This window comes from Helicoverpa zea, chromosome 13 (assembly GCF_022581195.2).
Source record: "Helicoverpa zea isolate HzStark_Cry1AcR chromosome 13, ilHelZeax1.1, whole genome shotgun sequence".
NCBI lineage: Eukaryota > Metazoa > Arthropoda > Insecta > Lepidoptera > Noctuidae > Helicoverpa > Helicoverpa zea.
Window position 1 is genome coordinate 7558594 of NC_061464.1, and position 25206 is coordinate 7583799.

The window sequence follows — 25206 nt, forward strand, 5'->3', positions numbered from 1 at the left end:
TAGATACGAATAATATCTCTAGAAAAATAACAAAGAAACTAAGTGTTTCTCTTGAAGCAATTCTGAGTGAAACTTCTACTTTAAAAGATCAGTCCTTTGGTTAGGTGGATACCTTAGTCACCCTACGCGTATCAATGAATATTATTAATTAAAAATACTTATAAAAACGTTCATTCCTCATTCAGTGTAAATTCTACTACAAAATGGTTATTTATTTATTTTATGTTCTATTATCTGTTTCAAATCCCTAATTAGGAAATTAACGAGCACCGTTATTAGGCTTTAATTAGAAAATAATTTTATTTATTACCCTCATTATACAACGTCCAAAATATGTATGTGCAAATATTTGCTTTTCCTCTATAATTAACATTATGACCTAGAAATGAATATGACCTAAAAACGAACGCAAATAATTGACAAATTAATTTAATTAACCAATGTCACATTGGTTTCCTGATAAGTAAATATTTGATAGTAATATCAATGAAATTTGAAACTTTCATGAATACTAAATGTATTGGCAAAACTGTGGTTGGGTAATTTTTTTAAAGTTATGCGGATGAAATGAAATGAATCAAGGAAAGTGTAAAAAAACAAAATCTTTCACCGTTTCATTTAAAACGTTCATAACTTTCAACCCGTTGACGGATTTTAATTAATTGTAGCCAACTCCTTTTTTGTCGCAGCCTGAAAGTTACAGCATAACCTAGTTCCAAAACTTTACAAGGATTGCTTTACTTTATACATGCATTAGTAACAAAATTAATATAAAGTTCGTTCTTATTAGAAAGCTCGTGTTTTGCCAGGGCCACAATAACCGAGTGACCTACCCTAGGTTTCTAGATGACCTTGAAAGTTGTTACTGAAACAATTCTATAAGGCCTGTAAGAGCGCTTTCATATTAGCGGATTATGTCGCGCGCTCTCGGTTTTTCTACTTGTGACACATTCCGAGAAGCGTCATCTTTCGAATCGGTAGTTGTCAATTGTTTGCTGTTTGAACTGTGTCTGGTACTCGGAACAAGCAAGCGAAAAATACGTTGGTGTGAAAACGCTGTTAGAACGCAAAAATAAATAAAAGTAGGTATTTCACCTACCTACGTCACATTTTATTTACTTCGCGTCTAAAATCGAATTGTTAGAAAAATACGTGAAAGTGACAGAACCGATATCACATACTTCCCCAGAGAAATAAAGGATTCGCGCCTGAAACAAGAAAAAATACGTGTGGCACTCGGGGACTGCCGCGGTAAAGCTATTGCATAGCATTCTGTATCAACTTATGCAATTATAATAGGCATGATGACAAATTTTTAAATTCCTTTGTATGATGTAGGTATACGTCTATTTTATATGAAAAATTTTTAATTTTAAGAAAATGCGAAGATTTTTTATCAAATAATTGCATTTTTCTCTGTCCACTTTGAATCCGGCGCGAAAACGCTTGTCAGTGTCATGGTGTCACTTGTGACGTCACGACTGGAATTACAAGACGCAAGTAAACAACGCTCGTGCAATAATTAAGTTTTTTGTGTTATTAAATATGAATTCGAAAGGGCATAGGTGTTGTGGGGTCACTGGGGGACCAAGTAAGAACACATCCAAAACAACTCCTGATAAGTTATTTGTGTACGTTCCTCACAATAAAAAAATACGAAACAAGTGGCTTAAACTTGCAAGGCGAGATTCAAAAGCAATATTGCCCAGGGTACAACTTTATTTTTGTGAAGATCACTTTGATGTAAGTTATTACGTAGTTCTCTAGCTAGATTCTAGCATAGTTTATAATGTAAATAACTATTTCGAGGTTAGGTTTCATCTCTCATTGTTTTTTAATTAAACTAGTATACCTACATTGAAGTTTTAACATTTCTAAATTCAGCTGAACAAAAATCTTTATTTGATGCCAAAAACTTTCCCAGCATTATGATATCAATTCTAGGCAAATTAGCGCTGTTTGCCTTGATAAATCCGGGCTCCATAACTCGTGTTATAAACAATTAATTAATTAAAAACAAAGATCGCAGTGGAAGTTCACAATAACGAAATGTGACGTTCGCGCGCTTTCGCGCGAGTTGTTTTGAGAAATGACGTCACGAGCTCTGATTGGTGTTCAAGATATCATGGCGGATTGCCTTATTTTGTAATTTTATTTTATAAAAATACATATTAATCACATTATTAATAAAGAAAACAATGCGCGTTTTATATTCCAAGCTTCAAGTTTAATTTAATAAATATATTATTTTAATGATCTTTGATTACTGTCATCATGCCTATTATGGATTACTAGCCGTTCCCCGCGATATTACCCGCGCCCGGTGTATTTTTTGCCGCTCTGGTACATGGTGAGCAGTAGCGTCTACCTACACTTGGTATTGGTATACTCATATAAGTTATGCTACCCTGGTACATGGTGAGCAGTTGCATCGAAATTTCGTTATTGGTATACTTTACTAAGGTGAATTATGCTGTCCTAGTACTTTACTTTTGTGGTTCTGCCTCCGTGCCCGTCGGAGTGGGGAGCGTGAGGTTTTTTCGTTACGGAATTTCTGGATTTGGTCCCCGCGCTCAAGGCCTGCGATAGAAGCTATGCAATAGCTTAAAAATGATATAAGTGATGTTTGGACAGGCATATTGTAAATCATTCGTCTGTTCTCATTTATTACCTGAGCATCAGCTGCAAATCTAAACATTAGCCGTCTTACCACAAAAACTTTTTAACGTCAGTTTAAGACTTGTCTAAAAAAATGTCAAATTATGACGTTGACATACGGTTCATTTTGGAGCCACATTTTTTTAGACAAGTGTAAAACAGTGGTTAAAGTTTTTGTAGTAAGGCCATAGGCGTTTATTACAATGATAAACATAATACACTGAACATCATAATTAAACAATGTATAACTTTGTAAAAATTTATAATCTGATCTTTTTTTAATGATTACCACCAATCACGGTTCTCTCGAGCCGCGGGTGAACTGGAAGTAGCTAGTGATGATACTAAGGTGCCTATAAAAATACATTGGTTTCTTTTAATTTATTTAGGAATAACTGATAACACAGAAGTCAGTTTTCTTAAAACAACTGTTTACTGTGACTTTTTACGTCCAATTTTCAAAGTAAACAATTGTTTTACGAAAAACTGTCGCTTTTGCTGTAGGTAAAAATGAGCCTAAGTAAGCATCGCATATAATAGTTCCTTCTCTCGTTAATTTTCTTCATGAATTAAGGTCTAGCTAGACTACAAATTAATGACTTCAACTCATAGAGACAGCTGTGATCATTAGGATAATATTTTTATTTAGCAGTATTCATAAAATTATGATTATTACCACGGATTATTACAAAGGAAAAATTACTGGCCATTTAGAATTCGTCGCAAGAAATTAATATCTATAAGAAGGTCAAATGAATGAAAGCGTAATAGACGCGTCTCTGAATCAGAAAATAACAATAAATTATTTTCTATTACATTATCTAAGGAAATTTTGGGTGTAACGCGGAATAATAACATTTTCATCATTTCTAAAATAAATGTAACTCTGAAGTCGTAGGTTCAAAAACAATAAATAAATAGGGAATGTCATGTCACACAAGACCTCTACCAAAACCTTTGATTAAAAATCGCAGTTGTGTTTACTTCGCCTTTGTTTACAACCACCTCGAATTCGGCAAAGATTTTTCCGAAGTGCGATTCCTAATAGCACAAAAATTTACTTATAGCTAAATCCAATGCCAAAACGAAATGTAAAAAGAAAGTTTTTCTTATTTGAAAAGAAACAAAATCAAGTTCGATTTGTGTTCGAAGAAAGTTTTTCGACTGATTCAATAGCGTCGCAGTGGGACGGACGTTTTGTTCAAATCAACCCAAGAACTGCCAAAGAACTTGGAAGTTATTTGGTAAAATAATCGATTTTAATTAAAGTTAAAATCATAGCCTGAAGTTGATTGAATAGCGTTGCGAATTCATTGTTATAGAAAAGCAATAAGGTGATCATGCTTTATTTTGGATAGACAATGATGTGCTCACTACATTTAAGGTAACTACATTAATATTTACTTTAGAAAATAATACCATATTAAAGATAAATAGTTATTATAATGCACCACATTTACTGTACATGATTATTTAGTATGAAAACCCACAGACTTTATTACATTTCTGCATATCGCTGACATTGATGTAAGAGCTAAGCTGGGAGCTGGAACGATATAAACTGGACAATATTTTACGAAAACAACGATACTATTTTAAAAACTAAGAATAGTACCTATTGAGGATTTTGTACAAAAATCCAACGGTACAATTTCTCGGAAACTCTACTCTGTACTTTTGCTACTTTTCCTATGTCAAGCCCGTTTTATTCCGCGGGGACTGAAAAATTTAAGTTTGTGAACAAGAAAATGTTTTTTTTCATTGCTGTTTTGGAACAAATTACATAATTTTCTGCCAAACCATATTCAACTGGCTTCAGAATGTATTTCAATACGTAAGGTTCCTACATTATTTTATACGGATATAATAATGACCCAATTTCAAAACTTTAATTCCAGTTCTACATTTCTTCAAGTTTCTGTAACAAACTTCACATTACGCCATTCCGGGAATTTTGTATACTTACTTAATACTTCCCTGTAGATACAGGGAAGCTTATTAAAGTAAATTTTACCATCATCGAGTTAAAATTTAGCTGAGTTACTTTTGTTTTACAAACCTCTATCATATCTCTCGACGTTATAATAATAAAGAGGTATATTTATCTTAATGTACATTCGGTTATAGGCAACCAGCATTGTCCATCCGTGACATACGTGTCTGCCCTAAACAATAAAGATAGACCTTTACCTGACAGTCACCGTAGGTACTTAGCAAATTATAAATACTTCAACCCTAGCATAATAAACTCTTTTTTTCCATAAACTAACTGTAGGTAAGTAGGGTTCTTTAACGACCTTTCCCAATATTCTATCTAAAGATAGGAATTTAATATTACAAATATGGAACTCATTATCTCCCGAGCCTTTTCCAACTTTGTTTGGGGTTGGCTTCCAGTCTAACCGGATGCAGCTGAGCACCAGTGTTTTATGAAACTGATGTCATGTAATTCCTATCTCTGGTAAACAAAACTACAGATAGATAGAATATTAGGACCGGCCGTTATGTGATACATCATTATGTACCGAGGATTTATATGCGTCCCTAATGTGTTACGTCCCTGAGTGATGTGGGCAACCGACTGACGTGGACGGCTAAAGAGGAAAAATTACATTCACGCGCAAAATTCTGTATCCACTTTGCGCAAATTCACGGGCAATTTTCTTCACAATTCCTCGATTAAAACGCATAATTAACTCGTACTTACGTTGTCGATGACTTTGGCATGTTTGAACACAATCTTGCAATGTTTTATACGAAACAGTCAAATATTTTGCACGTGGCTGTGAGATCTAAAATGTTAGCGTAATCTAAATTAAATTCAGAGCTTATTGATCTAAAATAATATCTTTATAGAATATTTTGCTTTGGAATCTGAATATAATGAGACAGTTTCAGATCTTACCTTTGGTACGTGTTGTTTGAAACTTAATCTTTTGTTTTTACGAGGAACGGACTGTTTTATATTTAGCTGGTTATAAAATTCGTTTCAGGCATCTTGAATTAAGAGTTGTCATAATGTACATAAATAAAGCCAGTAAAGAGTATTAAGTTTAAGTCGTACCATTCCAACAGCGAAGCTACTTTCACTTCTATTATATATCTATACTAATATTATAAAGAGGAAAACTTTGTTTGTTTCTTTGTTTGGTTGTAATGAATAGGCTGAAAAACTACTGGACCGTTTTTAAAAACTCTTTCACCATTCGAAAGCTACATTATCCACGATTAACATAGGTTATATTTTATCCCGGTACGGGCAGTAGTTACCACGGGACGCGGATAAAACCGCGGGAAAACGGCTAGTGAGGAATATAATTGTACGTATAAGTCGACATACCTACCTATTATTAAACCTACGCTAGTTCATTACCCCCCGAGAGATACATATATCTAATGATGTCTCCTTTTCAAATTCAGTACAATGTATATAATACCACGAATATATTCGCAAGATTAATTTTTAGTACAACGTATTTTTGTAACAATAAAGCGACAGTGACAATGACCTTTAAAATGATGGAAAGTAATGGTAATTGTTCTATAGATTAACAAGAATAAGACAATAGGTACAAATTTTAATCTAGGATATTTATAACACTATAAAGGAGACCTCTGGAGTAGTTTTGGAATTTCTTTTCAGGGGTAATCAGTCAGCGTTTTAATACCAAATTATTCTAATACCAACAGGTGTAAAGTAATTTTAATTACAGCTAGCATTTCCTTGCCGTTTCACTCTCGTCTTAAAGGAACTAATTCCTGCACTCGGAAAAAAAACATCCACATACTCTCACCTATCTGAAAACATAATTTCATTTAAATCGGTCCCATAATTTTAGATAGACAGACATAAAGGACACATTAAGAGGAAAGACGAATTTCTAAAATAATTGGATGGTGTCTAATAATGTAGATAGGTGGAAAATTAATACCTACAAGACAAGTAACAAGTAAACAAGAAAAATAAAACTTACCTTGAAGCTAACAGGCTCCAAAAATGAAAGAGCTTATTCGCCTTCCATCGTAGAGGGCTGTATCATCCTTGACGCGATAATAGCATAATCTAGCTAGGTATATGCTAACCTACATTTTGATCTATCTTTATTTTGAGACACAAAATCGATCAATAAGGGTACCTATTATGAAACTATTTTTCTTGGAGCATTTCTTTCTAGGAAAAAATATCGCAATCCTAGAAGCTTTGTCGTTCTTTGGAACTGGTTTTATCTTTCTGAATGTAGTAATCTAAACTGAATTTTGCCATAAGGTTGTGTTTTAACTGAACAATTAAACTACCTTGCTGTTTTAGCATTTTTTCATCTTTGCCTATCGAATTCTTTCGTTAATATTTCAGAAAAAAAAATGATAGGCGGAGACTGAACGAACGTTTACTCGGTTCATTTAAACACTCCCTAATTTGAATAACGTGCTGCAAATGTATTTATTAACATATTTTTTGTTCCAGGGCCACATACGTCTCAGTGTTGACAATATCAGCGTTTTCTCTGGAGAGATACCTGGCTATATGCCATCCTCTCCACTTGTACACCATGGCTGGCCTGACCAGGGCTTCAAGGATTATTCTCATACTGTGGATCATTTCGATAGTGTGCGCTTCGCCCTTTGCTGTTTACAGCGAAATAAGCTACAGGGATTATCCTCCAAGTAAGTTGAGAAGTTAAGATTACGTACTGTAGTAGTCTGTATTGTGGTTGTTTGTTTCAAGATGTTTACAGTGAGAAATCAGGTTATCTCATTGTTTATCTGTAATATATCTGCCCTAAAGCTGTTTCGGCATTAATTTTAAGTCTATTTTAACAACAATAACGAGTTTATTTTATTTCTTTACTTAGGTAGGTAGGTCTTTTGGGCACGATCCCGGCTGACAGCGATGCGGATGAATATTTTGAAACTTAGTTTTAATATTTCCCTCTTATTATTTGAATTGTTAAGATTAGATGAATAATTAAGTAGGTACACAGGCCGTTGTCCTAATTTTATAAGGTACGGAAATGAAACCAGTCAAACTATGGCGTAACGCAGAAAAAGCAACGAATTAATTATGAGCAGTTGTATTTTTTTAACACAAAATATGAATACGAAAAAAGCGGACCGGAAAGGTTTTTCGCCTCCGGGGGAAGATTGCTTACTGTACATAAATCTATTATTATTACTAAAATGTTTCTGTTGAAAGCCCCATTTAATTAACGCCTCTTATACAGTAGATTTTGAAATCCATTTTACGTAATATCAGTTAAAAACGCCAGATTAAATCAAAATCCCAGGTTTTTACTCGCAGCGGATGTAGCGAGTTTTTCCCTTAAAATACAGATTATTGGACAATTTATGGAGGTCCTCCATAAGCCACATTTTCGCTGTTCTTTTGTTTACTGTTATTTCATTGGTCCGCCATAAATTGTTTTATCGGTGGACCGAGGTATTGGAATTCCTATGTGTCTCTCTCACGTTTAATTACCTGAATATTTCGGACGGATATATTGAACAATGAAGTTTTTTGCAACCATATAAAAATGAAAATTCATTGTCTTCGTAAAAATCATAATTTAATCCACTGCAAAATACCGCATAGTGGCAATGTTCATTACATTATCAAAACTGATATTTATCTAGGGAGACATATTAGGTATATCCGTTTTATGCATTTTAGCTTTCAGAGTGGTCAACATTAAAAGATCAACAGGGGATAGCGACAAAGGGTTTATTAATTTCCACGAAACGCCTGTAAAATGGCTGAAATTGGTTCATGTAAATATTGCCCGCAGCGCTCGGACGTATTTTGTTTGTTTTGCTAGATATTGTTCTGGCACACAAATGCACAGTTATCTCATTTAGTTTCAATAAAATAAGTCCATAATATGTGTCATATTGTAACAGTGGCGGCCCTAGGGGTGTGCGAACTGTGCCATCGCACAGGGCCTCGCGCTTGGGGGGGCCTCGCGCTACAACCCACACTAATGTAAAAAAATTATAATAAAAAAATATATATCTGGTTTTTAAAGAAAAAAAATGTGCATTTTTTCAATGCACATTTTTTTCGCGCTCGCTACGCTCGCGGATGTTCACTTGACAGTACCTTTCCTTCTATCTTGATTAGAGTACTTCTATGTCCCAAAACTCAAAAATTTTCGCGCTCGCTACGCTCGCGACTTCACCTTGCGCTGTTGTTGATTATACAAGTTTAGGTGCTTTAGTGACCAAAAAGCTCAAAAATGTTTGTGCTCGCTACGCTCGCGGGTGCTTTACTTTCCACTAGTTTTATTTTTTTCATCCTTTTTTAGCCGAACCTAGAAGGTATCGCCGCTTTTAAGTCCTTTTATTAACAAGAAAATAACTCCTACTTTCCGTATGAACTTTCTTATTTACGACGTTCGAACTACTCAAGTCACAATCTTTCAATACATAAGTAGAGGGCGCTTGGGTCCTGATTGCACCCAGGGCGCTACATGAGCTAGAGACGGCCCTGAATCAGTTATACGAAGAGCTGAATATTATCTCGGTGCTGAAATATATATATTAGAAAATAATTTAATTGAAATTTATCCCACTACCGAAATAGTCTTGAGAATTCGAATAATAAAATCATAATATCGAAAAAGCAGTTTTTCGAGACTTACAATTATTAAAACATGTCCCTTGCTATTCTTTCGATCAAAAATGACGTTGCTCATTCATTCGATTATTCTGCTCTAATTAAAGATTTTAGTCGTAAGAAAAGTCGCAATCATCAGATCATTTTAATATTTGTTCATTTTGTGATTCTTTAAATATATGAACTGTAGTAAAAATAAAATTGTATTAATTTGCTAAATCAAAACACCAACTTACTCTCGCGACACATACTTTTCACGTAGGACAAAGGGCCTCGCATAGACCTGTCGCACGTAGCCTCGCAATGGCTAGGGCCGCCGCTGTATTGTAAGCCTTCGTGATAATCATATGTTTAAAAAATAAACTCCAGTTATAACTTAAAAAAAACCGTGGCTCTTAATACCTTTGAACGTGTTAATTGGAATATTTTTTTCACTGAATATATTTTTATAATCATATTTAAACTATATAACAACGGGATTAAAATTATTTATGCGCATATAAATTTAGAAGTTTTTATAGTTAAATGAACTGAGAAAAGGATAATTAAGACCAACGACGTTCCTTACGCAGAAAGTTTGTTAAATATTCAATGTAAATTGTTAAGCTTAAGACAATAATTGTACTGAAAAGTGTGCCTACATTAATTTTGTGTCTGTACTTATGTTATCACAGATTTTTACTACGAATATTTAATGTTTATTTAGGAACGACTTCATTAAGACCTGTAAATTCTTCTTAGCCTATTTATTTAGATACCCGAGAGAGAGAAGAAGAGCATAGATTTCCTTCTATACTTGTCAAGTAGTATCGGCTTTCACAAACCCGTACCTCGGAGAGCACGTTAGGCGGTTGGTCTCATAGTCTCATAGTTTGATAGGTGCTCTCCATGTGCTGTCCCACCAATAGAAAGATCACCTGTATCTGCGTGTGCGCTTGTGTTCTATAGTAGGTACGTCCTGCGTAGCAGCCTTATCTCCTACGAGAAACCGCTCTGGCCAGTAAAGTTGCAGATAAGTGAAGAAAATTTATCTGGTACTTACCTAAACTTACCAAAGATTCTGCTATACAATTCTGCTATACAATTGCATTGTACGTAACGTTCTAGAATACTGCAGCACAGTCTGGAGACCTCACTATGCCACACATAACCTAAGGCTGGAACGAATACAAAAAAACTAGAAAATAAAAAATAGTTACTTACCTGTCAACCTACGTAGGTGGTCCCGGTCATATTAAACTAAAATAAAAACGTGGGGCCCATTAACTATTGCTGTAGTACTTTCTTCTAGAGGTATAATAGGTGTGGATTGCATCGACTTACTATAATCGTAACTGGAGATTTTGACAATCAATAATCAGCCGTAGCGGCTTCACCAGCGAACGCCGAGCTCATGATCTACCAAAGTATAAAGATATGCTTTGCCATAGGTAGGATTTCACAGGGGCCCCACGTTTTTATTTTAGTTTAATATGACCGGGATCACCTACGTAGGTTGACAGGTAAGTAACTATTTTTTATTTTCTAGTTTTCAGTGCACATAAGATAAAACCGTTTAACTTAAAAGTTTTTTTACCGATTTTTTATTTTCTAGTTTTTAGTATTTAATGAAAATGCGTACCGAATATTCCTCATTCTATCTAATTCATTTAGTGTATCATTATTACACGGTCTCTTACCTGACAATTTATTACAATCTAATTCCTCAATACATAGCCCTTCCAGATACTTTTTTTTTTAACAACCCCAAAAATCATCACATGACCTCTCCTGCTGTGGGTCAGCAGCGGTGAGGGAGTGTCAGACTCTTGACTAGAAACCGTTTTGTTCCGTCGTTGGCCTTTTATGTACCAGGGCCGCGGTAACTCTTTCGAACAATCTCGCAGCCCAGGCAGGCCTTGGCCCTGTTGGGCCCCGCTGGAGTTACTGACAGTTTTCTACTTGTGAAGCCCTTTCATTTGATACCCGTATTGGTGGGATTGATAAAAAATTGTTATCAGCCATTTGGTAGCGGCGGCCATCTTAGATTTCAATTTTGCATAGTAAATTGTATTCTACTTGTTGAGACCTTTCATTTGATACCCATGTTGATGAGATTGATAAAACCTACGTTATCCGCCATTTTATAGCGGCCGCCATCTTGGATTTAATTTTTTATAGTATATTGTATTCTGTTTGTTGAGCCCTTTCATTTGATACCCATATTGATGGGATTGATAAAACCTACGTTATCCGCCATCTTAGATTTCAATTTTGCATAGTAAATTGTATTCTACTTGTTGAGACCTTTCATTTGATACCCATGTTGATGGGATTTATAAAACTTAAGTTATCCGCCATTTTGTAGAGGCCGCCATCTTGGATTTTAATTTTATATAGTACATTGTATTCTACTGGTTGAGAACTTTCATTTGATACCCATATTGATGGGATTGATAAAACCTACGTTATCCGCCATTTTGTAGCGGCCGCCATCTTGGATTTCAATTTTTTATAGTATATTGTATTCTGCTTGTTGAGCCCTTTCATTTGATACCCATATTGATGGGATTGATAAAATCTACGTTATCCGCCATTTTGTGCCGGCGGCCATATTGGATTTACAATGTTATTGATATTACTATATTGTATTGTCATCGGAATTAAAGGTGTATACAAAATTTCAGATTAATCGGTTGACAGGAAGAGGGTGAAATTTGAATTACTAAATTTGACCCAAGAATGAATAAATAAAACAAACGGGGTAAGCTAAATAAAACCGTTTAATAAAAAATCGGTAAAAAAACTTTTAAGTTAAACGGTTTTATCTTATGTGCACTGAAAACTAGAAAATAAAAAAATAGTTACTTACCTGTCAACCTACGTAGGTGGGCCCGGTCATATTAGACTAAAATAAAAACGTGGGGCCCATTAACTATTGCTGTAGTACTTTCTTCTAGAGGTATAATAGGTGTGGATTGCATCGACTTACTATAATCGTAACTGGAGATTTTGACAATCAATAATCAGCCGTAGCGGCTTCACCAGCGAACGCCAAGCTCATGATCTACCAAAGTATAGAGATATGCTTTGCCATAGGTAGGATTTCACAAGGGCCCCACGTTTTTATTTAGTCATATTATTTTAGTCTAATATGACCGGGCCCACCTACGTAGGTTGACAGGTAAGTAACTATTTTTTTATTTTCTAGTTTTCAGTGCACATAAGATAAAACCGTTTAACTTAAAAGTTTTTTTACCGATTTTTTTATTTTCTAGTTTTTAGTATTTAATGAAAATACCTACCGAATATTCCTCATTCTATCTAATTCATTTAGTGCATCATTATTACACGGTCTCTTACCTGACAATTTATTACAATGTAATTCCTCAATACATAGCCCTTCCAGATACTTTTTTTTTAACGACCCCAAAAATCATCACATGACCTCTCCTGCTGTGGGTCAGCAGCGGTGAGGGAGTGCCAGACTCTTGACTAAAAACCGTTTTGTTCCGTCGTAGGCCTTTTATGTACCAGGGCCGCGGTAACTCTTTCGAACAATCTCGCAGCCCAGGCAGGCCTTGGCCCTGTTGGGCCCCGCTGGAGTTACTGACAGTTTTCTACTTGTGAAGCCCTTTCATTTGATACCCATATTGGTGGGATTGATAAAAAATTTGGTAGCGGCGGCCATCTTAGATTTCAATTTTGCATAGTAAATTGTATTCTACTTGTTGAGACCTTTCATTTGATACCCATATTAATGGGATTGATAAAACCTACGTTATCCGCCATTTTGTAGCGGCCGCCATCTTGGATTTCAATTTTTTATAGTATATTGTATTCTGCTTGTTGAGCCCTTTCATTTGATACCCATATTGATGGGATTGATAAAACCTAAGTTATTCGCCATTTTGTAGCGGCCGCCATCTTGGATTTCAATTTTTTATAGTATATTGTATTCTGCTTGTTGAGCCCTTTCATTTGATACCCATATTGATGGGATTGATAAAATCTACGTTATCCGCCATTTTGTGCCGGCGGCCATATTGGATTTACAATGTTATTGATATTACTATATTGTATTGTCATCGGAATTAAAGGTGTATACAAAATTTCAGATTAATCGGTTGACAGAAAGAGGGTGAAATTTGAATGACTAAATTTGACCCAAGAATGAATAAATAATAAATAAAACAAACGGGGTGAGCTAAATAAAACCGTTTAATAATAAAAAGATTCCTTTGGCATCTGGCGTTTTCATCCGGAGTTGCAAAAAAGATTCCTTTGGCATCTGGCATTTTCATCCGGAGTTGCAAAAAAGAAACGCTCATATGAAGCCAGACTTGCTCATTTTAAGATAATTTCATTGGAGAGACGTAGGAAAATCACAGATGCAGTTTTCTTATACAAACTACTCCGGTGCAAAATAGACTGTCCACAGTTACTTAGCAAGTTTAAATTCAGAGTTCCCGCTAGATACCCTCGTGCTCCTATCACTCCCTTGCATCCCCCACTCCGTAGAACAGTTCTTGGCGCAAGCTCCATCATTCCCCGGCTGTGTAAGCTATTGAATAGCTACAGTGATCTTGTTGATGTGCATTCCGACTCACTTGGCAAGTTCCATAAAATAACCTTCAACACTGTATAAAGAAGACGGATCAAAATTGCCCCACGTCCTATAACAATGTGACGTATCTCAAAAAAAAGATAAAAATGTTTAAAAAAATATGGCATACTCTCCAATTCATTTTTTTTACACCTTCATACGAAAAAAATGCTTTAAAAATTGTTCAGGCGCTGTTATGAAAACATCGTTCATGGGACTATTTATGGTCTATTTTATTAAATTATTTTTTGTTTTGATAGGGTATACCTCACAGATGGTCCCATAATCATCAGGTCAGGATCTGATGATGGAAACCCTGAGAAATCCAGGGCAACTTTTGAAAGTTGTAGGCATGCGCAGGATAAAAACTTGACTATAAGGTGTACGTCTTGTAACAATATGCAACAGTGAAGGTTTGAAGCTGACTTGATGATGGAGACCAGAGAAGGGCGAGGGAACTGGACAACTGAATATGTGAACTGCCTCGTGTTTGGGCTTATATTATTCGTATTGATAAGAACTTTCCACTTATGCGGATAGTGACAACTGTGCTTGTCACTGAAAAGCCAAAAATAATAAAAAAAAAAACTTTTTACGATAAAAAAACTTCCAAAAACACTGATAAGCAAAAAAAACTAGTCTTAGGAGCATCGGCCTAGAAGTCGTTGGGGAAATAAACTTAGGTACATCCATTAGACACCGACTTCTGAGGTAGTTTAAATATTTTGCTGTCGATTTCCCTCGACCTTCTCTGGTCTCCATCGTCGGGTCAGCTCCAAACCTTCACTGTTGCAAAGGTCTATTCAATACGAATAATATGAGCCCAAACACGAGGTAGTTTACTTATTCAGTTGTCGAGTTCCCTCGACCTTCTTTCGTCTCCATCATCAGGTCAGCTCCAAACCTTTACTGTTGCATATTGTTATAAGACATACACCTTATAGTCAAGTTTTTATCCTGCGCATGCCTACAACTTTCAAAAGTTGCCCTGGATTTCTCAGGGTTTCCATCATCAGATCCCGACCTGATGATTATGGGACCACCTGTGAGGTATACCCTATCAAACAAAAAAATAATTTAATAAAATAGTCCATAAATAGTCCCATGAACGATGTTTTCCTAACAGCGCCTGAACAATTTTTAGAGCATTTTTTTCGTATGAAGGTGTAAAAAAAATGAATTGAAGAGTATGCCATATTTTTTTAAACATTTTTATCTTTTTTTTTAGATACGTCACATTATTATAGGACGTGGGGCAATTTTGTATGGATTGTGATCCGTCTTCTTTTTCAATTATCTTTCTTTTTTCTTCATTTCTTTAGTGTTAAATTACTAACTTTAAAACATGCAAATATTTATAATTATTTGGCATTTGATCCATTTTTAGCCCACATTAAGGACCACAATTTAGTGCATGTGGCAAAATAAATTATTGTGATACATCGCATGCTGTGCTTACCTGTAAGAAATTGTTACACTTAGTTTATTTATAGTATAATTAATTTTGTAATATTATGAGTGTACACAATTGTTGGCGAGCCAATAAAGAAAAAATAAAAAAAAATAAAAAAATAAGCTCAGTGTTCTGTGTGTTAGCTTAATAGCCCAGCAACATTGACTAACATAAAATAATTCTTGTACGAATAAGTCTAGAAACGAACTGTGTTTTTCAAGAACTTACTTTCTATCTTTGAAGAAAAATACGTTGAAACATCGAACATCTTAACGCCCTATTCAGTATACTTCAGACCGTGGAACTTTCATTCAATCAGACCAGGTGTCGGATATCAATACTAACGTAATGGTTTCTTTCGGAAATAAGATAAAATTTTCCCTAAAGTTGTCTTGTTTTTTTTCCGATAGAATATGTATGTGTGTATTGGTGGGGATATTCTTTGCGTATTGATTGTATTTTATTATATTTTTCTTTCAAATGTTTGTTTGCTTATTTCAAATGATTATATCCAAGGGTTGAAAAAACAGTGGAACAGCTGTGTGAACGTGTAAGTAAATTGAATTATTATCTAAGTTTGAGTTAAGATATATTGTATGAAATAAATATTGAATATCCACCTTGTAAAATTGCTAGTCAGAGATAAGGACGTGGCACATTACAGCAGCACGGCAACAGCACGGCTCCACACCAGCATTTAAGTTGTCATTCAATTTAGAGCATTAAATCGTGTATATTATAATATATTTCGTAATGTCAATATGAAAAAGCCAACGGCGAGCAGTCAGCGTGCTTGCCGCTTCCACACAACTCGACTCGCCGCCCGCGTGCTGCAAGCGAGCGGTCCTCATGCGTACAGCGCGCCGACGGCGTGCTAATTGCGCGCCGACTCCGAGCCGGCAGCGAAACAATGTCATTACGTCGTGTTCAATCATAATCGTCTTAAAATAATATTGAGTTTGCGGTGACAGCAAGCTTACACCTCGCGGCCGGCGCGCGGCCGGCGCGCCGACGGCGAGCGGACAGCGCGTGGTTGGCGCGCTGGCAGTTAGCCGTAGTCTTAATTCGAGGCGACGCCGTGCTGCAGCCGTGCTGTTGCGGTGCTGCTATAATGTGCCACAAGCTTTAAATTCCATCTTGTCTACACTAAATTCAACTAGGGTTCTTTAACCATTTACCGTTTATATCTATTTAGATAGGCTTTAGTTAGCACCTTTTAGTTTCAGCTAGGCCTACATTAGCATTTGCATAAGTAGCCAGACTGGTGTCTGGCTACTTATACCTATGTCCTTTTTCTATTTTCTTTTTCTAAAATAGGTCTGGAATATTCTATGAGAACTACGAACGTGGCCAATTATTTCGTTAGAAAAAATCAATTTTACACTATTTAATAAAGTATTGAAAAAGCATATTCAGATAAAGTAGATATCATAACATTGTAACTTACGAATGTAGAACTTATTTTGTATAGTAATGTTAACTTATTTTTTACAGTCCATTTTGTGAGACGGACATAAAGTAGGCTTTTTATCATATAAAGTGTAATTTCCGAGTCGCGTATTCTCATACTTAAAATCAACGAAGTGGCATAATAAAGGGCTGAAAGCCTTAAGGCGGTAAAACAGCTATCTGGGAGTGACAGAGAATTGAAGTGGGTTATTTGTGAGATACATTAAACACCCAATCTTGCACGCCTGGTTAACGACTGAAATATACTGACAATTTGTGAAGAGTTTAGAAAATTATTGCTGCCTCGAAGTTATCCTATCAAAAGTATGGTAAAGAGTCTAATCTGAGATGCATTTTTTACAAGAACTTCAGAGGTTCAGAGGCATTCAGATTAATTAACGAATTTGGAACTTCATTCAGAATATATGACAAATCTAATTTATACTCTCTTAGAGTAAATAATATACAAGTGTGCACACATCTAAGCTGGCACAGGTCCCGAAAATGGGTTAGACTAGTAAACGGTCAGACGATCTTAATGCAAATAGACCACCCAGTAACTTGTAATTCAATCCCTGTTAAGTAATTTGGTCTGTTTAGGGACCGCTTATAGACCTACAAATTTTTCTGGCACTAAAGAAAGCTAAGGAAAAATTCCTATGTAGCTTGATTCAGTTAGTAAATCCCAATTTGTAACTAGTTGTAAGTGAATATCTCAGGACCGGATTAACCTATACTGGAAATCAGACATTAAGGTTTTTTTTAAGAAAAGATGACGGCTGTGCCTTAATAAAGAATTACTTTTTGCTAGTTATTATTTGTGCTCGTTTTCCGACACATTGTATAAAATTAGTCAAGACACGTGTAAGTTGGAATAGAATACCAAAGATTGTGTGAACTAACATTTTTGTAGTTTAAGTTTTATAAGAGCACAGCACAGCTTTGTAATTGCATATCGATGCTTCTCGATCACTTTTCAATAAATGCTTTTCAATTACTGAAGATTTTCCAACTAATTTGGAGTTCTCTCTGGAGAACATGTTTATCCTATGTAAAGTCATCCTTTGCTGGAAAAATATTTCTTAACAGTATTTATTTTACACTTCAATATTTTTATATATTTAGGTACTGACATTACTATGTCAGTACCATAATTGAAGAAAATATCATAAGTTGATTCACATCACTCAAAGCAAATGTAAAGTCTATCATTACGGTTCAAAAGATACAACCCTATGACAGACTGGCAGATGGACGGACAGTCCGATTGTCGAATCTTTACAAATATCATTACAGTGAGAATATTTGCCAAAACCCTTTCTGTGTCTAACAAAGGAGTTTAATATAATACCACACACGACTTTGGCTGCTGGCCAGCGGTCCATCGCCAACTGTTTATGTACATGTTTACCTATCAATATTTAGGAGTATTCCTATTTGTATACACAGATGAAAAGGCATCGTAAGTAGAAAAATCAAATAGGTTTTTACACGACTGCCCACAAAAACGAGGGTGTGTTAAGTATATTCCTTTCACGTTTTCAAGAGTGGAATTTATTAAGAAAAACAGCTGCTGATTTTATGTTAGGTCCCGAATTCGACTTGTAGAAAACGTACCAGGGGCCCGATTCTCCTAATTTTACTTAAGCGACATACGATTCACATTCGACTGCGATCCAATCACGACTCGATTACGATTGAAGCGTATGTGGCATTCCGCCATTTTATCTTTTAAATAAACGTTTTTATCCTTTTCTGTCATTCAATAATGAATCATTTTGTCTGCAAATGATTTACGATTGCAATATGATTGTAGAGCAAACTACCATATAGACCAAAATCACCAAAATTGCAGACCAGTCGCAAACCAATCGAATGTCGTTGGAATACGATTGGTCTTATATTAGTAGCAGAATGCCCGATATGGTTAAAACTGCTATTGCGATCATAATTGCGATTCGATTTCTATTCAATTTTGACATTATTTACTTAACAGAATCGGGCCCCCGGTCTCATAAGACCTCGTTGGGCCGCTCTTATTTACTTGTAGGAAACGTACCAGGCGTTAGGATATTTTTTGTGTTTTTCATTCTATCTTCACTTATAAAAATCTAAATAATAACGAAAGAATGATCTATTCATCAACATATGTTTATATAAAATGTTGTGAAAAAAATACCCGTGTCCTATATTTATTTCCCTTTTCATTTGGTCTGAATGCATCCTAAGGCAATTATAGTTTCTGAAAACGACAATAATTACTTTAAAACAATGTTACATCCTCTTTACTCGTAAAAAGAGGTCTGAGGTTAGGCTAGGCTATGGAAATTTCCTTTTGTCTAATAGATTTACACTTGATATAAGTTTGTAGCTCACGGCGACATAACTTTGATACTGATCATTTTCGGACAAGGTATAACCTTTAGTTTAGGTAAACAGTCAACAATATCTTTATAAAGACACAGTAAAAGAGATGAACTAATTGTTTTTTTTATTTGTTGTAGGTAATCTGTCTATTTGTTTCGTTAAAATGTTTACTTTCTGGAACTATATTGACACTGCAGGCGATCTCCCGACTAATTTCTTTGTCCAGACAAAATGTGTCAATTGTGACGGATATAAATAAGATTATAGCTACTAACTAAATAAACTACATGTGTTATATTCTCTAGTTCTGTTTGTTTTAGGATATAACAATATGTTATACACCCCCACACAACAAATATTAGGTTTCTATGTAAGTATTGTGTTTCAAGACAGAATGTTCGCATCCTAACTTTGACCTTAGTCAGTGATTTGGTTTAATACTGATTTACTCGGTTGACTTTAGATGAAGAATTGATATTCACCAGACTTTTTCAAGTAATTTGACCCATTGGTACCTACCTAAGTATATATATTTTTGTTTTCTGCGGATTAAGTCTCGTGGATAAAACTTAAAGCGAAATATTGAATTAAAAGCTTCTTAGAACTTCAAAGTATTAAGAAAAAAAGTGAAGCCTGTAATGTCAAAGTAAAAAAAAAACTTGTAAGAGGTTTTGTTTTCGGATTGAGTTAAGCAGTTCCATTCGATCAAACTTATTAGGTGAGGTCATTAATTTGGTGTGAAAGCTGAGACCATCGAGATATACCATATATTAATAAAACCAGCGATCGTAAATAATATTAGCAATTATGTTCTATAATGTCAACAGAATGTTAATCAGAATTTTCTAGAAAATTGTGAAAAAGATGACACAAATTATTTTTTTCACACTACTTTTACCCGCGTTCCATGGGAGCTACATGAAAAGATCTAACATAGATTTTTTTTTAATCGCCCCTATGTTTTCTGATAGCAGCGCATTCAAACAAACAAACTCTCCAGCTTTAAGACTTTAACCGATGATACACCTTCAATACAATGTTGCCCTCACTAAAACTTTACAGCACGTTCCTTCAAAGATACCCGACCTTCACCCAAAATCAGAATAACCGTTAACTAGATTACTATAGAACTATAATAATTGCGATAGAATTAATGTTTTCACTTGAGATGTTTGTATTACACACGCCGGCACAGACCGATGAATGAAATAGTATCGACACGTCCGATCTATATGTAATCTGATGATGGATATAGCAATGAAATGCACTTGTAAATAAATGCATCCTGAAATTGTATGGATTTTATTGCGATCTGTAAAGCAAATAAAGTTATTGATTGACTTGTAGACAGTAAATAGTAGGTATGGTACAATGTTACAATTTATGCAGGAAATCAATTTGTTCAAACACAAAAGGATAAAGTAAAAAACAAAAAAAAATAGGCTTACCATATCGCCTACATCAAAGTTAACTACAGGACGGTATCCCAAATACCCTTCATTCGTTAATTTCCTTGTAACTGAAGTGGACCAAACATCTTAACCATTAAGAAATTAAATTACATATGCAGATACACCAGGTGGGTAAAATAGCTCCCTTAGGACCCTGGTAAAACTGAGGGAAACAGCTAGCAGCTTCATAAAGTACACCTTTATTTTATTATAACGCCCTGGGGGTCCCCCCGCACAAGAAGCACATACACAGAAATTATTAGTATCGTTTTAGGCCAAAGTTCACCGACAACATAAACGTCCGTTCTTCTTAAAAACGAGTATGGGCACTTTTGTATGAACACTGAATCTACACACTTCAAAATCGCTCAGTCAATCACAGTGATAACACCTATATCATATGAAAGCTCTTGACGAGTACTCTATTTCATTCTATGGCAGCCATGTTATGCAATATAAAAAATGGGTATAAATTAACGCACGATTCTTTAACCTGAATATTAACACTTGTTTTAAGAAAACTGACGTTTATGTTAGGCGGTAAACTTCGGCCTATATGTCCTTTTAAAAGGTCAGACGCTCGTAACCCGTGCGTGCTTCTGATTTACGAATCTGTTTCTGGACGAAGCGAAAGAGAAATAAGTAAGTAGGGATCGTCGCAGGTGTTCCGTAGTTACTGCCTCATGGGATATGTGTCTTATATTTTATTTACCATGCATAGCATCTGTAGCTTTCTGTGTATTTTAAATGATGTCCTTTTTATCGGCATGGGTCTACTCCTTTTGAAATACAAATTGATTCTTCAATGAACGTTCTTATTTTGAACACAACATAATTTTATTAAATAAAACTTATCATTATAAGTTTACAATACATCAGTTATAAGGTTTGTAATTATCATAAAACAGAACAATTACAACACAGAAGTGTTACTAATTTCATGAACATCAATAACTTCTCTATATTATATTCAAGCAACAGTGACCTAATCGTATAATTACACAACAAACAATGCTTAAAGCTTTATTTAAATCTTTGCTTTAAAAATATTGTGAGAGCCTTATAAAGTACAAAGAATGCACAACAAACTGCTCTAATGTCTCCGGTGATTTATTCGAGTCTTGTGTAACAACGGCGTTAAAATATAACAGCTCATTGTTCGAAATAAAATGTATTCAGGACCAGGACTTTATTCCACGGAGAAACCAGCATAATATAATTAATTAACTAAATTACCTCAGTAAAACGTATCACGTATTTAGTATTGAAAAACGAAGCAAAGAAAAAGGTGAAAGTTTTGACAAAGATAAATCGTGGTAGCTATTATGATGTGGATTTTACAAAATTATATTAATCAAGGCGGTTTAGACACTCGATCTTCAATGACACATAATCAATCTATATAACAATGAGAAAAAAAACACGATTTGTATTTTCTGAAATATATATAAGTAATAATGTTTACAAGACAGATAACACTAATATTATTTATAAAGATGAAGACATTGTTTAAACACACTAATATCAGGAACCACAGGTCTGAACTGAAAAAATAATACCTAAGTGTTAGATAGCCCATTTGTCAATTACCTAAGTAGGTGTACTTTTATCGGGGGTGCGCCAAGGAAATTTTGTACTTAAAGGACGTTGGCGAAATCTAGTCCTTGCATGTGAAAGTAACTCTAAGGGCGCGTTCACACGACACGCGCACGCCCAGCGCACGCCACCCGCGTCCAACTCGCATTGAAATTTGAATAATATAAGAATTTGAGCCTTATAATGCATCAATAGATCTCAAATTGCATTTAACGAGGACTACACGCGCACGCCATGCGCACGCCCCGCGATCGCCTCGCGCCAACCCTGCACTCGCCCTGCCCGCGCTCTGCACCCTGCCCGCGTACGCGTTGTGACACCTGGAAGCCACTATGCCTAGTGAACGAAGTAGTCCAGTCACTAGTAGTTTATGTGCGGGCAAAAAGCGTGCACGGGTGCTGTGCGTGATCGGCGCGTGTCATCTGAATACGCCCTAACTGTTTTTTTATTATTTCATAAAACAAAGTCTACCTATAGTACCTTCTTTTTATCCTGATGTAATTATAGTCCTTACCGTCTCACATGGCAAATAGCCAGTAATCGTTGGTATGCAAATATAATAACAAAATTATGAAACTTAATAGGTACATAAAATTTCCCTAGGTCTCTCTATCATAATATTTCGTAATACGGTAAGCGTTGAAACTAAACTAAGTGCCCAACAATTACCTACGCTTGGAAATATTGTCCTCATTAATTACGAGCTTACAGTTAAGGTTACCTCAAAGTGACACTGTCTGTAGTGTTGGCATTTCAGTATAAAGTATGGAAAATCATATTTTTAACGGTTCACTGAGTTTCTCGTTGGTAGCGGAACTAAAATCCTGATTTGGCATTTGCGTATGTAGGTAATTGTTCGCCGTAACAGCTTCAGGAAAATCATGCCTGAAAAAGTGGTCCAATTTATCTAACAGGTAACACAGGTATCTCTAAGAGCTAATATTAATTAGTTCATCACCTACTTCAAAATTTGATGGAAAAGATAATAAACAGTGCTCTATGAGCGCAGCGGATTAAAGCATAATTTTACTAATTTATCATTAAGTTGGACTGAAAGTCCGAGATTGTTCACGGTCTTTAATAACAGCTTTATCCAGATATTCAAGGAATTCCTAGCGGAATAAACTAAAATGGACAACATAATTCAGTTTGAGTTCTCGAACTTGTGTTTTATCCGAAAACCTCAGGTAACGACGTGAGATAACAATAATAAACCTTTCATTTCGAATGTGGGCGAGAATCTGAATGTAAGCCGAATATAAATTGGAAACAAAGTGCAAACAAAAGTTTGCGACTCCGGAAAGTTAGCTGCATCCTACGCTTGAAATGTTTAATTTTGTTATATTTTATTTATTAGGTATCTTGATTGATTCAAATTATTATTTTTATGATTAATGAGGAATAAGCCGAAAATCCCATAAAGGAAATGGTATTACAATATACCTATATAACAAAAAATTAAAAGTATGAAGTTTTCACCGCAGCCATATTGTCAACTCTTTCAATTATTTACTCCTAATCTCTTGAAAATATTTTCAAGCACGAACATTAAATGAAATCTTCTTCGAAGGCCAGGAGGTGAGGAAATCATAATAGCCAGAGCCATTAAACAAACCGAACTGTAGTTTGTTATTTATTATACCGATAGAGCGGGTTATAAATTAACTACGGAGATATTTAACTGATTTTGAGCTAGTAGGTACCTATTCTGTAGAAAGTACAGAAAGTACAGAAGCTATTTTAGGAAATTTATTTAGGGTTCAATTGTATTGTTTAATTTTCTGAAGTGTATCAAATATTTGTATTTCAAATACACCTACCAAAAATATGAGTGATTGTCGAAAAACAGCGTCTAAGCTTGAAAAGAGAAGAAAAACTGACTATGCGACTGTCGAAGCCGGTTTGAAGTTTTTAGATAGGTAAATAAAAAGATTATACATTTGGAAAGTCTCTTACAACGTAAAAGGTATAAGGTTTGCACAACTTTTAAAGACTCACTGTGTAGGGAAATCGCTTCCGTTTTCCACAATTGTCTTTTGAAACTCTAAGCGGTACGGTTTTGCATATTATGTATTAGCATACAATTTACATATCTGCACACTTACAGAACAAAATTTTCGACTCCAAGATTATTCCTCTTGCCTTTAGAATGTAGAAATTCGTGTAAGTAACATAAAAGCCATTACATAATTTGGTACCGACAGTTTAAATATATGTCTTAACATTTATCTACATAATAAGACATGGCCCACCAAATTATCTCGAATTCTAACATATCTAAATATTTTATTTCACCCAGTTTGAGTATTATACTAATTTGATAAATCTATAAGACCACAATAAACTACAATTTCTCATGACATCTAGTTTTGCAAAAATAAATAATGTTTATGTCTATAAGATTGCCCAAGAACTGAAGAGGTTAACACATAAATATGTCACAGAGGAATAACTTGAGAACGTGTTTTTCATACAAACACATACATTTATCATTTCAACATTTTACTGTAAGAACACCAACTTATCTGCATATTACAGTCGAAAAAACAAATGTCTGGGTTAGAAAAATTACGATGTGAGACGATACCTAGAGAACTGTGTCAAGGGAACATAATCCCAGTAATGGATCGGAAAGCTTATAGTGATTTGTCCAAATGCGACCTTTCTTTGTTTTGGACATGTGATAAGAATACAAATGTGTCGTCAACTGTTTCACAAACACAAGTTTATTATGTCTTATTTGTTACTTTATCCTTTACCTTATAGATGCATCTGTATTTTGACAAAACTCGTCTCTCTTCTCGTTGAAAAGGTTCATTGAAAAGACCCAAAACCGAATTTGAACTAAGCACGGAAAACTTGTGGAACTACTTACTAATTGCTTACCTTCTACTTACATGATGATACAAAATGAATTATTTTCACTTGTGATTGCCCAAACGAATATGATTGCAAAAGAGATTTGGATATTCGATATAGCTTGCGTAATATTAGTAATATTCACATACTAAGTATCTAATATAATATTTCCCAAGCA

General features: G+C 35.0%; 1 protein-coding gene across 1 annotated transcript in view; it reads left to right on the forward strand.

Annotated features, from left to right (window-relative positions):
- LOC124636059 (neuropeptides capa receptor-like) overlaps positions 1–25206 on the forward strand; it is a 70625-nt gene that overhangs the window by 16035 nt on the left and 29384 nt on the right. The window contains exon 3 of the mRNA XM_047172013.1: positions 7124–7323. Coding sequence (XP_047027969.1) covers positions 7124–7323 — 200 coding nt within the window. The remainder of the gene's footprint in view (positions 1–7123; positions 7324–25206) is intronic.